Source organism: Pangasianodon hypophthalmus, chromosome 7 (assembly GCF_027358585.1).
Source record: "Pangasianodon hypophthalmus isolate fPanHyp1 chromosome 7, fPanHyp1.pri, whole genome shotgun sequence".
NCBI classification, from domain to species: Eukaryota; Metazoa; Chordata; class Actinopteri; order Siluriformes; family Pangasiidae; genus Pangasianodon; species Pangasianodon hypophthalmus.
In genome coordinates, this window is record NC_069716.1 from 3,983,151 (window position 1) to 3,998,258 (window position 15,108).

At 37.5% G+C, this 15,108-nt stretch overlaps 1 protein-coding gene and 1 non-coding gene across 2 annotated transcripts; both read left to right on the top strand.

Annotated features, from left to right (window-relative positions):
• The first annotated feature begins 1,096 nt into the window (after window positions 1-1,096).
• On the top strand, window positions 1,097-1,168 carry trnah-gug (transfer RNA histidin (anticodon GUG)). The gene has a single exon. It is a non-coding gene; the product is annotated as a tRNA-His (tRNA).
• Window positions 1,169-4,490: 3,322 nt separating this feature from the next.
• On the top strand, window positions 4,491-14,560 carry rufy1 (RUN and FYVE domain containing 1). The gene is made up of 17 exons (XM_026940491.3): window positions 4,491-4,795; window positions 6,612-6,785; window positions 6,946-7,063; window positions 7,329-7,430; window positions 7,871-7,994; window positions 8,082-8,143; window positions 9,357-9,492; window positions 9,630-9,731; window positions 9,812-9,928; window positions 10,055-10,222; window positions 11,167-11,264; window positions 11,386-11,505; window positions 11,747-11,876; window positions 12,934-13,028; window positions 13,113-13,161; window positions 13,479-13,556; window positions 13,640-14,560. Exons 1-17 carry the CDS (start codon window positions 4,534-4,536, stop codon window positions 13,778-13,780), a joined length of 2,076 nt encoding a protein of 691 aa, XP_026796292.1. The 5' UTR covers window positions 4,491-4,533; the 3' UTR covers window positions 13,781-14,560.
• The last annotated feature ends 548 nt before the right edge of the window (window positions 14,561-15,108 follow it).

A 15,108-nucleotide genomic window follows, 5' to 3' on the forward strand; every position in this document is an offset into this window, starting at 1 on the left:
TGCTGTAGCCCGCCATCTTAAATACTCACACTGCAAAAAAAATGACATCTTAGCAAGTGAAAATATCTTGAATATAGTCAAATATATGTAGTATTTCCTATTATAAGATTACCATAAACCAAATTATAGGATTATTAAACCTATTTCTAGACATTTTTACTCATTTCAAGCTTGAAATAGTCTTGTTCTATTTGCAGATAATTTTAAGCATTTATTTCTAGAAAGAAGCTGAATTTTCTGCCACTAGAACTAGACTATTTGAAGCTTGAAATGTGTAAAAGTGTCTCGGAATAGGTTTAATAATCTTATATTTGGTTTATTGTAAACATATAATAGGAAATACTAAATACATCTGACTATATTCAAGATATTTTCGCTTGGTATGTTCCCCATTTTGAACACACAGCTAGCCTGTTCATTGAACAAAAACTTTACAACAGAAAAAAAAAATATTCTGAAACATCGTTATGGGAGCACTCTTTTGGATTGTTTTAGTAAAGAGGTAAAGAAGAAAGGATGGAGTCAAAATGCCTAAAGCGTGAAAAAAAAAAAAAAGATTAGGTGAGAAGCTAGCTCTTGCGCCAAATCATGCTAGTACATGCTAGCATATTAGCCAGGTAACGCCTTTTCTCTCAATTTATTTACAAAATATAATTCACAATTCTGTATTACACATCAGGATAATAATAACAAGCACTAAAGATTTACTTGAAAAAAAAAAATCTTCAACCAAAACGTATAAATATTAGCCTCTCTCAGTCAAGTTCAACTGAAATAAAATACAGGGTTATAATAACACAATCTGGCAACCTCGTCCAGGACACTCAGGGGCAGTTGTGGTTGTTAGGAAAAGTGATTAGTTGATTAATGAGTTCAGAGTGTTTATTAAACACTGGGGGGAAAAAACAGTGATCAGTAGGAAGACTTTGTATTGATTTCCACTCTAAGGGGATAAAGAGAGACAAACCAAACTGGAAAGATAAATAAACGCCCCCACAGTGTAGCATAGACACCGGTTTGTCCTTCAGCTATTTGTTTACAGCACAGCACAGATATGCACTAATCCCAGCCTGTACATGCAGCTCCGCGGTGGAGAGCCGTGATCGTATAGTGGTCAGTACTCTGCGTTGTGGCCGCAGCAACCCCGGTTCGAATCCGGGTCACGGCAGGAGTTTTTAATCAGACCCGAGGTTAAAAGTTCTGCACTAAACACCTAAATCTCTCATCCACCAGCCTCCAGAGAGCACTTTCAGATTACATTAATAAAATACACCAGATCAATTCAAGCAGTGCTGCATTTACTGTCTCTAATCTACATACACAACATTATATACAGAGCTACTGCATACACACTGCTGATTTCACCATTGTACCTCATCTGAACTGGTCAGTGTGATCAGGTGCAGTTATTAATGGTTTTTTTTTTTTTTTTGGAAGTTTCATTTTCTAATCTAAAGTTCATTATCTTAAAAAAAAATAATAATTCATGATTATTTTTTTCACAGGGGCATAGTGGTTAGCACCGCTGCCTCACACCTCCAGGGTTAGGGGTTTGAATCTTACTATAAATATAAATTCACATTATTTGTGCACGGTTGCCTTGCACCTGTAGGGCTGGGGGTTTGAATCCTGCCTCTGCCCCGTGTGCATGGAGTTTGCATGTTCTCCCTGTGATTTGGGGTTTCCTCCCCCAGACCAAAGACATGCGTTGTATGCTGATTGGCATCTCTAAATTGTCCTGAGTGTGTGTGATTGTGCCCTGCAATGGGGTGTTTCCCCTGCCTTGTGCCCCAAGCTCCCTGGGATAGACTCCCTGTGACCCTGTGTCAGATAAGCGGTACAGAGGATGGATGGATTATTTTTCAAGATAATAATCAAAAGATACTAACCTAAAAAAATAATAATGTGAATTAATAATGTCTTAAATCTAACTGCAATTTTACTAAAACTAGGAAAAGTGCTATGAATCACAAAATGTTAAAAATGTTATGATTGGTTCATAGTGAGTGAAAAGTTGAAAAGTGAATAAAAATAAATAAATATGACAGAAAGATTCATTTACTGGATTTTGTATGTTATTGGAATAATCTAAATCTAATGCGAATTAGCAAATAATAAAAAATAATAATAAAAATACGTACACAATATTATGGAGCTACTGCATTCACACTGCTGATTTCACTCATTTGAACTTGTCAGTGTGATTTCTTGTACAGTTTTTATGTTTTGCTGAGGGGACTGATGAAATGATAATTCGTCTCTGAATGGAAAACGAAGCTGAAGTTTTCACTGGTCACTGCACTGCAACTGGTTATGTCCTAATTATTTCATTATCTGCGAAGGCACACACCATTTTTGACTTAATAAGTTAAAAAAAAAATTCCACATGCAAATTTAAAACCTTTTTCTTTTACTTTTTATTCAAAAGAGAATTTTTTGTTTTGACTTCAAGGAAAGAAAAAAAACAAACATTTTGTCCATTTCAGCCAACTATATCATATGGGTCACATTAAATTTTTTGCCACATAAACCTTGGAAATTGATAATTCTATTAAAGCCACACATTTATTTGATATTGAATGCAATGTACACTATATGTACATTTACATGTATGTACACATAGGATTCAAACATTTTTTTTTTTTTTTTGGAAATTGCATCAGAGTTTGCTGCAGAGACAAAGGCACTACTCGGGGATACCTATTTTCATAAACAAGAATCACAGGAACATTTCATTTTTATTCTAAAATGTCATACATATGATAAATGTATTGTTGACCATTATCCCCTAGAGAAATGTCGACAGAATCAGAATTTAAATCAAAGTTGAAAACTTATCTTTTTGTGCAGGCTTACAATTGTTCTTAGAGCCTGAAGGCGTAAATCTATAAATGTGCTTTGATGTACTTCTTTATCTTGCATTGCAGTTTCTACAGCATAGCTGTATTGATGTAGTTTTGTGATGTTTCTATTATTATGGTTGTACAGCGCAGTGCTCAACTACTGTTGTTTTTATTGTGTGCTATAAATAAATTGATTGATGACTGATTTAAAATGAATCTTCATTTTTACTGTCTTAGTATTTATACAATACTTTTCACAAATATTTCATATTTTAATACATTTTAGTTTATGCCACTGGAAAATGCTGCTGAATTCTCGAATCTGATTTGTCTGATTTGGTGTTGGTTTCAAAAATGATGAGGTGTACGGTCTTCAAATCTAATCACAAGTCAGAGTTTATTCCATGACAGAAGAAAAGCTCACAGCAACATTAGACAGAGGATTTATTCTGAATGAGTTCTAGAGAAGTAATTACAGAGAAAAGAGAAGAGAAGAGAATAAAAGAGAAGAGAAGAGAAGAGAACAGAACAGAACAGAACAGAACAGTAAAGAATAGAATAGAAGTTCCTTTGTGATTATATAGGACTAAACAGGACAAAATCTTTGGTTGAGCTACATTAACATATATTATTCCTCATTAAGTGGTTGGTACAGCCTATAACTCCATTACGAATATTCAGAAAATCATCACCTGTTCATTACATGTGAGCAAGAGGATGACAAGGATGATGAAGAACAAAAACAGGTTCAAACCAGAACTGTTGGTATCTGTATTTTAGGGCTATGTGTTTGGGTTTACTCGGGAAGATGTTATTGAAACAAGGAGCCGTGTGATATGAAGTCCATGAAGTACTCAGCATCCTTATCATCCTGCCAGGCTTACAGTGGGACAACAAGAGTTCACATAAGTTCAAAGCAAAAACAAGTGAATTCATACAAAAATGTACGTTCGTTTGTCACATGCTTAGCCCAATTACAGATCCATCAGGTGTTGATTAATTTTCTATAACGGTAGCTCTGACAGTAGTTTTGGCTGCAAGGTAAATCACAGGATTATATTAATGTGTTCATTCTAATATGATACTGTTTCTATAGTAACAATTTAAACAGGGACTTGTATGCCATATGATCTACATATTCTAAGGCTAATAATAAACGGATACAAGGATTAAAACATGTTGTTATTGATATGGTGAAGCTTTCTGTTATGAGATGGTTATTTAACATTTCTGGAAGGAGTCTCCAGCGTCAGCGCTTTGTAACAGTCAGAAAGTTTTCTGCCACAGGAAAGTCTTCAGGACAGTGGAGTTTTGAGCTTTTCATGTTTCTCAGTAATGTGACAAGCTGAGTTTTTGTCTTATTTGCTTTAAGAGAGAAAAAAGAGAGATTTGAGAAGGAACGACTGTTTATAGCTACTATAACGTAAGTGATAACAGGAACTAACCTGTCTCGATTGTGGACATTCCATGATATTAAATGTGACTATAAAAATTGTAAAAATGTAGTACATGAATAAAATAAACATTGTAATCATTGAAAAACTGCTGTAGTATAAGAGGAATAAATCATTTTGGAGTGTGGTGTTATTGGGAAATAATCCACTTTAGTGTGGTAATCCGTGAGCGATTACTTGAGCCTGACGTCACTCGATTACTCCTGCCTAGCGTCACGTGATTAGACTCAGTGAAAATGGCGGACGGAGATCCAAACAGAGAAGTTCAAAACAACGCTGTCAAAGACGAAAAGCCAGGCACGACAGCAGGAGAACACGACAGCGTGGCAGGCGAAGCGGATGGAGAGCGAAAGGAGAAAGCTGCTGATAGTTCGTGGTCGGCGCCAATTTTGTCGTTTGCGCGAAAAGCGTCCGAAACTATCAGCAGCGCTGGTTTGAGGAACCCCTTATCCGCGTCTGAGGCTCCTTCCCCGGACACCTCTGACTCCATCCGAGCGGGTAGGACACCTGTTTCAACAGCACCCTTAATTACACAATTACAGCAAAAAAAAAAAACCATCCACAATTCCACTCAGACAGCGTTAGAGGTCCCAGCTGAGTAACAGAGTGTATACAGTGTACTGGTGTTGTGCAATACCGAGTTAATAACCTGCCCAGTGTATTTACTTTAAAACTTTAAAATCTGTAAGTGATTTTGTGTCACTTCTCAGTCCAGAACACTTTAAGCTCCTTTATATGATTAGATTTAAACATGTTGACTGTCCTCTTCCCTTTAATGCACAGACTTTCAGTATCAAATTTGCATATAAAATGACAGTTAGCATAGTATACACACAAACATGCAACAAAGACAAGTACTCATACTCTACCCTTTCCACATACCTCCCATCTACCCACACTGCAGATATAGCACATACGGCACATCCACTACATGGCCAAAAGTTTGTGGACACCTGACCATCACACCCATCTGCGGGTTGCCACAAAGTTGGAAGCACACAATTGTATAGTAAATTTTTTGCATCTTGTACCATTCCAGTTTCCCGTAACTGGAACTAAGAGACCCAAACCTGTTCATGACAACGTCCCTGTGCACAGAGCCCTGACCTCAACCCCACTGAACACCTTTGGGATGAATCGGAGCGCAGACTGACCCCAGGCCTCTTCACCTGACATCAGTGCCTGATCTCAGTAATGCTCTTGTAGCTGAATGAACACAAATCCCCACAGCCACACTCCAAAATCTAGTGGAAAGCCTTTCCAGAAGAGTGGAGCTTATTATAACAGTAAAGGGGGAATAAATCTGGAATGGGATGTTCAGCAAACACATATGGGTGTGATGGTCAGGTGTCAACAAGCTTTTGTACAAATAGTGTACATATTGCACAGTTATTACACAATTGTTTAGTTATTGCACAATTTTCTTGTTATTTAATGTAATGTAGTTATTGCACAAGTTATTACTTATTGCTCATATTGTAGTTGCAGCTCCTCGATTTCCTAAAGTCTACAATCCGCCGCTTGGTTTGTTCTAGAGATGGCCATTGCAAAACACTTAATTTGGGTCCCACCATCATTTGGGCGTTGATTTAGATGTATGGTTGATGTCATTATATTGTTTAAAATATACACTTACACCCAAATTTTAAACTCCTGGCTGGGTTTGGGGCTGAAATATCCTGATCCTGAAAACAGCCTCAAAGCATCAGTGATCCACTGCCGTATTTTTCACAAGGTTCGGAGGCTTTCCATTGTGTTCATTCCCCTTTATTTGCCGAACCCGTTTGCGTTTGGCTTCAACTGAATTGGTTTTGGAGCTACAGTTTGAGGGTTTCTCTCAGAAAGAGCTTTTTTTGGTTAACCCTTCCCAGCAGCTTGTTATGGAGGTGGCATCTAATAATCGATATTGACACATGATCACTCCAGGAATAAACTAAACAGCAATTCTGATGCTGCGATGCATCTTCTTGTTGGCAGATCTGCCGCTTTTTTAGCCATTTGTACCGTCTTTTTTGCATTATAAGCGCATTTATTATTTTCATTTAAAAATATTAAATGATATCAGTTTGTTTGCATTTATTTAAAATACATCTTTAAGACTTCAGTATTTTTTGTGAGTGGAAAATTTGAATTATTGTGTGTAATGTTTATGTTTAACATTTATTTTTACCTAAGCAGCTCCAGAGAGAAATATATATCTAGTGACCCTGTTTAAGCCACAACTTCAAAATTTTCATAATTGTCTTTTTATTGCTCATTTCCCTTGTGTATCGGTGTGTTAGTAATACATGTCTAAACCTTTGTGTCTTTGCAGCTATGAAAGATCCATTGTTGGTTGAGAGGTCCAATCTGTTATCCATGATGAAGCTCAGTATAAAAGTTCTGATCCAGTCCTCACTCAGCCTGGGTCGGACACTCGACTCTGAGTATCCGCCTCTGCAGCAGTTTTTTGTTGTACTGGAGCACTGCCTTAAACACGGACTGAAAGGTAAAATTCAGTTTTAATTGGTGTGTGTATGTATATATATATATATATATATATATATATATATATATATATATATATATATATATATATATATATATAAAAATTGGTGCATGGACTGGCATCTAAATTTTCTATCCTATGACCTGTGAACGCGGTGCAGTGAGGAAGACCTTCATTGGGCAGAATAAATCAATCTGGGCTCCTCTGGAGCTGGTGGAGAAGCTGTGTCCCGAGTCCGCTGACCTCGCCGTGAGTGTACGAGACATGCCTGGACTCAAGTGAGTCTCTACCTGTGTATATCTACCTTAAGGCAAGACACTACAGGTGAATAGGGTCATATTTTTAAAAACAATAGTTATCACAGTCAAGCTTCGCCAGTTGATTTCTGATATGACATGATAAAGATGCAGTTTATCCAGAAATCAGAAAATGATTGACATGACAAATTTCTATTTGTAGCATCTTGCCTTAATTCTTGTGTCTTTTTCCTGATGCTTTGTTCTATAATGAAGACTTTAAACCCTGTTTGTTTGTCTTTCACAGGACGGGACTGGGCCGAGCTCGAGCCTGGCTACATTTGGCTCTCATGCAGAAGAAAGTGGCGGATTACATGAAAGTTCTTATAAGCAGGAAAGACCTTCTGGGGTGAGCTGATAATCACAAATACTGTGTGTACCTTTGTACTGTTTGTACTGTTTATCTGTCTTTGTCTCAGCTCTGTTATTGACACTGAAGAGGTAAATAAATTAATTTTTAGTCTAGACTGAAAGGAAATTGAAAAGTGTAACGTGAAAATGTGACAGAAATAATAATAAATATGTGTACAGACAGCTCCAGAATTATTGGCACCCTGGGTAAAGATCTGTTTATAAAACTATATAAAATGGTTTTATGGTTAATTAGCTTAATTTCACAATGAAATATAGTTATGTTGCACAAAATACGAAATGCCAGGGTGCCAATAATCTACTGAACAATCAGATTTGAGAATTCAGCAGTACTGTGCTATAAATGAATTATATTTAGATTATATGTGAGTGTGGAACTGTAAGATTTGTAAAGATCTTTATGTTGTTATGTAACAGGGAGTTTTATGAGCCAGGCGCTTTGCTAATGGAGGAAGAAGGCTCTGTGATTGTCGGGATGCTGGTGGGGCTGAACGTCATCGATGCGAACCTGTGTGTGAAAGGGGAAGACCTGGATTCTCAGGTGAGACACACACACACACTGTTGCTGTTTCTGGGGCTATCTTATGTGCAGGCGTTTGATTCAGAGTGTATTATCTGGATGTTGCAGGTGGGTGTCATTGATTTCTCACTGTACCTAAAGGACCCTCAGACAACCGAGAACCCACAAGAGTGAGTAACAGCTCCTTAAATCAAAACTGCTGACAAAGTGCTTGTTTGATATTACTTCCTGCATCTTTCATATATTACTAATTTTAGTAAATTATTAAGATTGTTAATGTAAGAACTAATAATCATGTGTAAGGACAGTAATCCTGTATAAACACTGAAAAATTAGCTGATATTATATTTACTTGTCCTCAATCACATTAGTTTTTCCAAGTATTTGCCTTAGAAAATGTTTATTTATAAAAAGATGTGATTTAGTTGATTTGCTATAATGCTAGTCTGCTAACTGTGACGAGGTACTGGATGAACCTCATGAGAGATTTCTAAACACTCACATGGAATGGCCTGATATAGACATGAGCATGGGGTTCAGCCAGGTTCTGCTTTTTTTTTTTTTTTTTTTTTTTTTTTCTTTCAGATCTTTAATCATGCTATTTCAGCTGAATTATCAATTAAGTCAGATTTTAATGGAATATTTAGTTTCCTGTGTTATTCAAGTCTAACCACTGTAGTAGCTAAATAAGTGACTCCCATTCATTCACATAAAGTCAAAAAATGTTTTATAAAAATTAGGGTTACTGATTATGATCTAAACTGTTATCTTGTACATTGACTTTATAGTTTATATTGATCAGCTGAATCATATCAGGTAGTTTTTGACATATTTATAAATCTCATCTACTGTACTTTTTTATATATGGCATCGATGTGATGTGACGCAGTTTCCTCTTTTCTCCGTAGTCACTTTGCTTAGTTTGGAACATTATCTTACAAGCACACGATTAGCTGTTAAACATAACATCAAGCAGGTGTTGACACTTTTTAAACAACTGTTGCTATAATTAAAGTAAATAAGTTATAAGTTTTATTTGGGTAGCTCTCACAATGATGTGTTTCAAATTTAGTGGACAAAATATTGTAGGAGAAGAAGTGAAAAAAACTGAATTTGAAAAAAAAAAATTAACATTGGCGGAAGATCCAGTATGACAGAAGTTAACATCACGGTATCCCATCACGTCGTTATTTCATAAAAAGCATATGAAGCATTTTATGGACTGCCGAAGACTCCCATGTGGAAATATAAGAAGACGACGGCGACCCACTTTTGGTGCTTGGCCCCCTAATAACGCTCAGTTTTAGCTTATTCAGGTCTGATATTAGTATCACATTATTTTGAAAAGTGACATTTAGTTTTTATTGCTATTTTGCTTGTCAGTGACTCTAAAATGACCGCGATTCTGGACCAGAAGCACTATATAGAAGAACTGAACCGCCACCTGAGCGGCACAGTGACGGACCTTCAGTCCAAGATGGACTCGCTGGAGAAAACCAACTCTAAACTCATAGAGGAGGTCAGAGCACCTGTGTGAAAAGCATAATGCACCATAATGTTTTTTTTTTTATTAACAAAATGGATGAGGAGTGCTCGTTTAATTATAATTATAATATACCATATACAGTACAGTAAATGAGCGTGTGTGATGTGCAGCTCTCAGCAGCGACGGACCGGATCAATTCCCTGAGGGAGGAGCAGGAGCAGCTCCGGCAGGAGAACGCCACCATCCTCCAGACCAGCCAGAGGAAAGAAGAGGTGAGATTAAGAAACAGAACAATGATTCCAGCAGTGCATTGTGGGTTTTATATTGCTGTGTGTGATTCCTGTTCCTCCAGGTGACTCTGCAGGACAGCCAGGTGGAGCTGGAGACGTACAAGCAGACGAGACAAGGGCTGGATGAAATGTACAACGTGGTGTGGAAGCAGTACAAGGAGGAGAAGCGCATTCGGCAGGTCAGACACAAGTAACTATTTCAGATATATATATTTTTAAATATCATACCGATATAGTGGCACGCCTGTAATTAAAAAGTATTAAACTAGTTGCCCTGACTCAGCTGTCATGTGTTGGTCATGCAGGAGCTGCAGAAGGAGCTGGAGCTGCAGGTGGGTCTGAAGCAGGAGATGGAAGTGGCCATGAAGCTGCTAGAGAAAGACATTCATGAGAAACACGACACGCTGGCGGCTCTGCGACAACAACTGGACCAGGTCAAAACAGTCAACCTGCAGATGTTCAACAAGGCACAGGTAATGAAGTTGTGTGTTTGTGTTTATATCTAAAAAGTGAATCTCAGGTTTTCTGGGATTAAAAAAAGCACAGTACAGATATGTGTGGGTACTTTCAGGATTCCTTTAACTGCAACTGCTATAATAATAATAATAATAACAATAATAACAATAATAATAATAATAATAATAATTTTTAAATATCCACCCTGCCTGAAATTTTCTTTGAAATTTTATGATCATGCAGCTGGTCCATGAATACTAGCAAAATTTAGACTGGTGATTGGTGACTCTGAAATGAATCTTAGCAATCTGCACAAAATGATGACTTAGCAAGTAAAGATATGTTGAATATAGGCAAATTCAGGTACTATTTCTCTTCTTTTCGAATGTTTTTAAACAAATGTAAGATTATTAAATCTATTTTTAGATACTCATTTCAAGCTTAAAATTGTCTTACTCCGTTGGCAGATATTTTTCTTAGTTCGTCTAGAATAGGCTTAATGGTCTTTTATATAAATCATTTCATAATGAGAAATATTAGCTCACTTTTCCTTTAAGTAAGATATCTTCACTTGTTAAGATATCATTTTTTGCAGTCCAGTGTCATTTGAAGCGATTATATGAAAATATGGGCATAGATTTATTAGATTTGGTGTAAGACAGGCTTCCTTTAATTAGTAGCTATGTTAGCTATGTTAGCTTTTTAGGGAAGCAAATGTCAGAAACGGTTTCATACTTTATTTACTCAAGCAAAGCTCATTAGCTAGCTGATTTGCCTCTGTGTAGCTCTAAATAATATAATAAATCATGACATAGGTGAGACACTTCTGAGTTTCATGGAGAACTTAACGTAGAGTATTGAAACACAGCCTGTCTTTAGATATCTTGTTTTTAATTCGTACTACATTTGTGTGCATGCCGCTGTTCTGCGTCTCTCTATCTCCCCCTGCTGGATGTTGAAGGATGCTGACAGCGTGGTGCAGAAGAAAGAAGAGGAAGCTATTAGACTGGAGGAGAAAATGAAAAAGATGGAAACAGTAATGAAAGAGCTGGAACTGAGGTACCGTCTGAACTGATTCGTTAGAATGTGTAAAGTAGCAAGGATTTGACGATCCAGGAAGCCAGTGTAATATTACAGTACTCATGGTGTTTTGCGTGAAACGTCTGTTCGGACGCTGCAGGTTACAGAACTCTGAGAACGGAAGGAAGAGCACGGAGGAGAGTCAGAAGGAGCTGTGCTCTGAAATGAAAGGGAGAATGGACGCGCTGCAGAAACGGCTCACCGACCTCGACACGCTGAGGTACCACAAGCTTTTTTATGTTTAAAGGGGAAGTGCAGCCAAAAAAATCATGTTTCTCCAAGACGTGATTAATGACCAGAGTGATGTTCTTTGGCTGTTAACAAGTAACAAACAGCCAGGAGTTAAGCATTTTGTATTTTGAAAATTATATCCATTTATTTTTTTACATGTTAATTTTCACTTTAAAATGTCATTTTAAAAGGCAAGCTTTGGTGTGTGTGTGTGTGTTTACGCTCCTCAGGGCGGGGCTGGAGGCGGAGCTAAGCAGGGAGAAGGAGCAGAGGCAGAATCTGCAGAGAGATCTGCAGCACGAGCAGGACAACAGCGCTGAACTGCGCACACAGCTGCAACAGCTGCAAGGCCTTCAGACGGTCAGAGACACACACACACACACACACACACACACATTTTGAAACTCATTGTGTTATGCAAACTTTTTAGTGCAAAAAAATATTTGGTTTCCATGGGGCTGAAATCTGACAGTGAAACGGGTGGCGTGTGTTTGTCGTTATTGTCGCCAGCGGGTCGTCCCTGTCAGCATCCGGAGAGGAGAGAGAGGAGATCACGCTGTACATGGAGCATATGTCAGGCTCTGTTCATTACTCTATTCCCTTCTTCAGTTTTCTATTCAGTATTCATTTAGTTTTTTTTTTTTTTTAGTTCAGGAGTGCTACATCACAATAGTTTAGCTTAATTACTGGCATTTTTAAGCTTGTTGTCATGGCTACATTCCTTACACACTTATATCAGGAGCAATGACAAAAAAAATTTAGTAATATTTTAATATAAGGAATTAATCACAGCCAATCAGAAACAAATTTTGTACAAAATCCCTTTATACCACGTCGCTGTTGAATTCTCAAATCTGATTGGTCAGAAGGTGATGATTCATTTTCTACAACAGCAGCTGTGACAGTTGTGCAGCTGCAAATCATAGGTTTTTATTATTCAAATACAAATACATCATCGTTTCTAATAGTAACAGCTCATTCATAGGGACTCGGGTGACTAAGGTTAATTCTAAACGTTTATGGAAGGAGTCTCCAGTGTCAATTTTCCAACGTCTTCAGGACAACTTTACAGTTTCTCAGTATCATGCCATGCTGTGTTTTTTTTGTTTGTTTGTTTGTTTTATAACTTTTAACACAACATTAAATGTGACTATAGATGGATTATAATTGTTGTCATATTGCTGTAGAAACAGAGGAATAAAACATTTCAGGACATGCCATTATTGGGAAATAGTCCACTTTGGGGTGATAGTGAACTGGACCACATCTTACCATCGCTGATTATTTTCCAGTAACAGCACATCCCTAAGTGTTTTATTCCATAATTAACACGGTGACATCAACACGTTGTAATGTGAAATGTATTTGCTGTATCACTGTTGTGTCATTGAGCTCTAAATGAAATGGTTCTTCACAGGAAATGCTGGAGCTGCGGCAGGAGAAGAAACAGCTGCAGCAGCTGTGTGTGGAGCAGGAGCAGGCGCTGCAGGAGATGGGCCTTCACCTCAGCCAGTAAGACAGGATAGACACGACTGTCATTACAGTTCACATGGAGTTATTCATGCTGCTTCACATTCATGTTGTTCTTGCCTTCAGGTCCAAGCTGAAGATGGAGGACTTTAAAGAAGTCAATAAAGCATTAAAGGTAAAAAGCTCATGTAAAGGTCAACCTCATGTTAAAGCTAAATCCTGAAGTCTGGCCTAAATCACAACAGGTTTTTGTTCTTGATAATGATCGAGTTGGTTGAAGGTAGAAATGCTAAAGGTAAAGATTAGACTTGAGATGTGCAAAGAACTGTATTTTAGTCACATTTGCGTTAATAAGTGCATTAATCTAAACCTTGCAGCCAGAAGTACTTTCAAACCTGCTGGAAATTTGAGCAAAGCAGTGAGATGGTGATGTAGATTAACCAAATTATCTTCCTCTTTGTGTTCTCTTCACTGTGTTTTGTCCTTGTTTAGGGTCACGCCTGGCTGAAAGACGATGAAGCCACGCAGTGTAAGCAGTGCCAGAAGGAATTCTCCATCTCTCGCAGAAAAGTGAGCTTCCCTGTTTGAGTCCGCATTCTCGTCCGGATCTGTTTTGCTACACATCTAACGCCGCTCTTATGTCGTCCTTTCAGCACCACTGTAGGAACTGTGGAGACATTTACTGCAACAGCTGTTCCAGTAACGAGCTGGCGCTGCCATCGTACCCCAGACCAGTGCGCGTCTGCGACGTCTGTCACTCCCTCCTGCTTCAGAGAAGCTCCAGCAGTTCCTGACGCTCTCCCCCCATCGTCTCAGAAACAACAAACGTGACCAACCACACGCTGACGTTTTGAGGCTAATTAGAGTAATTAATATGCATTGCCGTTTTTAAGGGGCTTCTGTTTGTCTGAAACCTTTTTAGCCAGCATGTGATACGGTAACTGAACAATTATATGCAAAGTAATTTTGTAATTCTTCTACAGGGAGAATGTGATAAATTTTTAAGAGGACTAATACAGTAAAATATAATGCATAATGATACTAATGGTAATGAATGATTGTATTTTTCTCTCTTGCTAATAATCTCCATTTTAGGGAGAAAAACTTTAACAACTAAAAAAAAACACGTTTCATAATAATCTTTTGCGCACATGCAAAGTTGAGACCTGTTCAAGAAATGTGGTTTTTTTTTTTTTTCCAATCATGTGCCATTTTCTAAATGTGACTGTAGTGTGAACAAGAATAAAAAAAGTGCTTTTCTGAAAGCTGTGTTGTGTAAGATTTGAACCACTGCCTGCCGTGTGCAATGTTACAAATAAATAAAAATAATAATTAAAAAAATAATAAAGCTATAATGCAGTTTCTGAGTTTGGGATGGATTTAAACGGAAGCAAACAAACAACAAATCACAAGAAAGATCTTACAGAAAACAGCTTTGATTAGAGCATTTGATAGAGTAAAGATTGCACAGACACTGGGTCTCATTTATCAAGCTGGATACAAACAGATTTATGCGTAAATCCTTCGTACGAGCGTTTACACAAGAAATCTGGTATTCATGAAAATCCTGTAAATACAGTAAAATGTTCGTATTTTAGCTGCTCGTGCTCCTGAGTGTGTAAATTTACGCATAAGAAGACTTGATCGACCTGATCGACTTCAGATCATATCATTCGCATGGATTACTGCACTTTTATATCTGGAATATACTGAGGAGTTTAAACTGCTTATGTTTATTACGTTTACAGCGTTTAGCAGACGCCCTTATCCAGAGCGACTTACAGAAGAGCTTTGGCATCTCGATCAAAAACACATCCTCATGCTACGTTACTAGGTCAAGGACTAAGAGTAACATTGAGTATATTTTGTGAAAACATTTTGTTTTATTGGCATTAAGTAAAGAATATAAAAAATATAAAGAAAACAGGCCAATAAAAAACTTGTAAATAATAACAAATAAAACTAATCATTCAATTATGACAAAAGAAATGGCACCGTATAAACGGCGGACTGGCCCGGTCTGTCTGCGCAGAGCCATAAGCTGTAAACAAAAGCATCAGCTGACAGATGATTTATCAATTATTATTGTTATTATTATTAAATATTTTTATTGGCATAGAAT

Bases quoted from the DNA above. Each gene is read 5' to 3' on its own strand.
- rufy1 (XM_026940491.3), top strand. From the start codon at position 4,534: ATGGCGGACGGAGATCCAAACAGAGAAGTTCAAAACAACGCTGTCAAA. The intron at 10,223-11,166 runs GTAATGAAGTTG...TGGATGTTGAAG, and splicing joins AGATGTTCAACAAGGCACAG to GATGCTGACAGCGTGGTGCA. The intron at 13,557-13,639 runs GTGAGCTTCCCT...TCGTCCTTTCAG, and splicing joins TCTCCATCTCTCGCAGAAAA to CACCACTGTAGGAACTGTGG.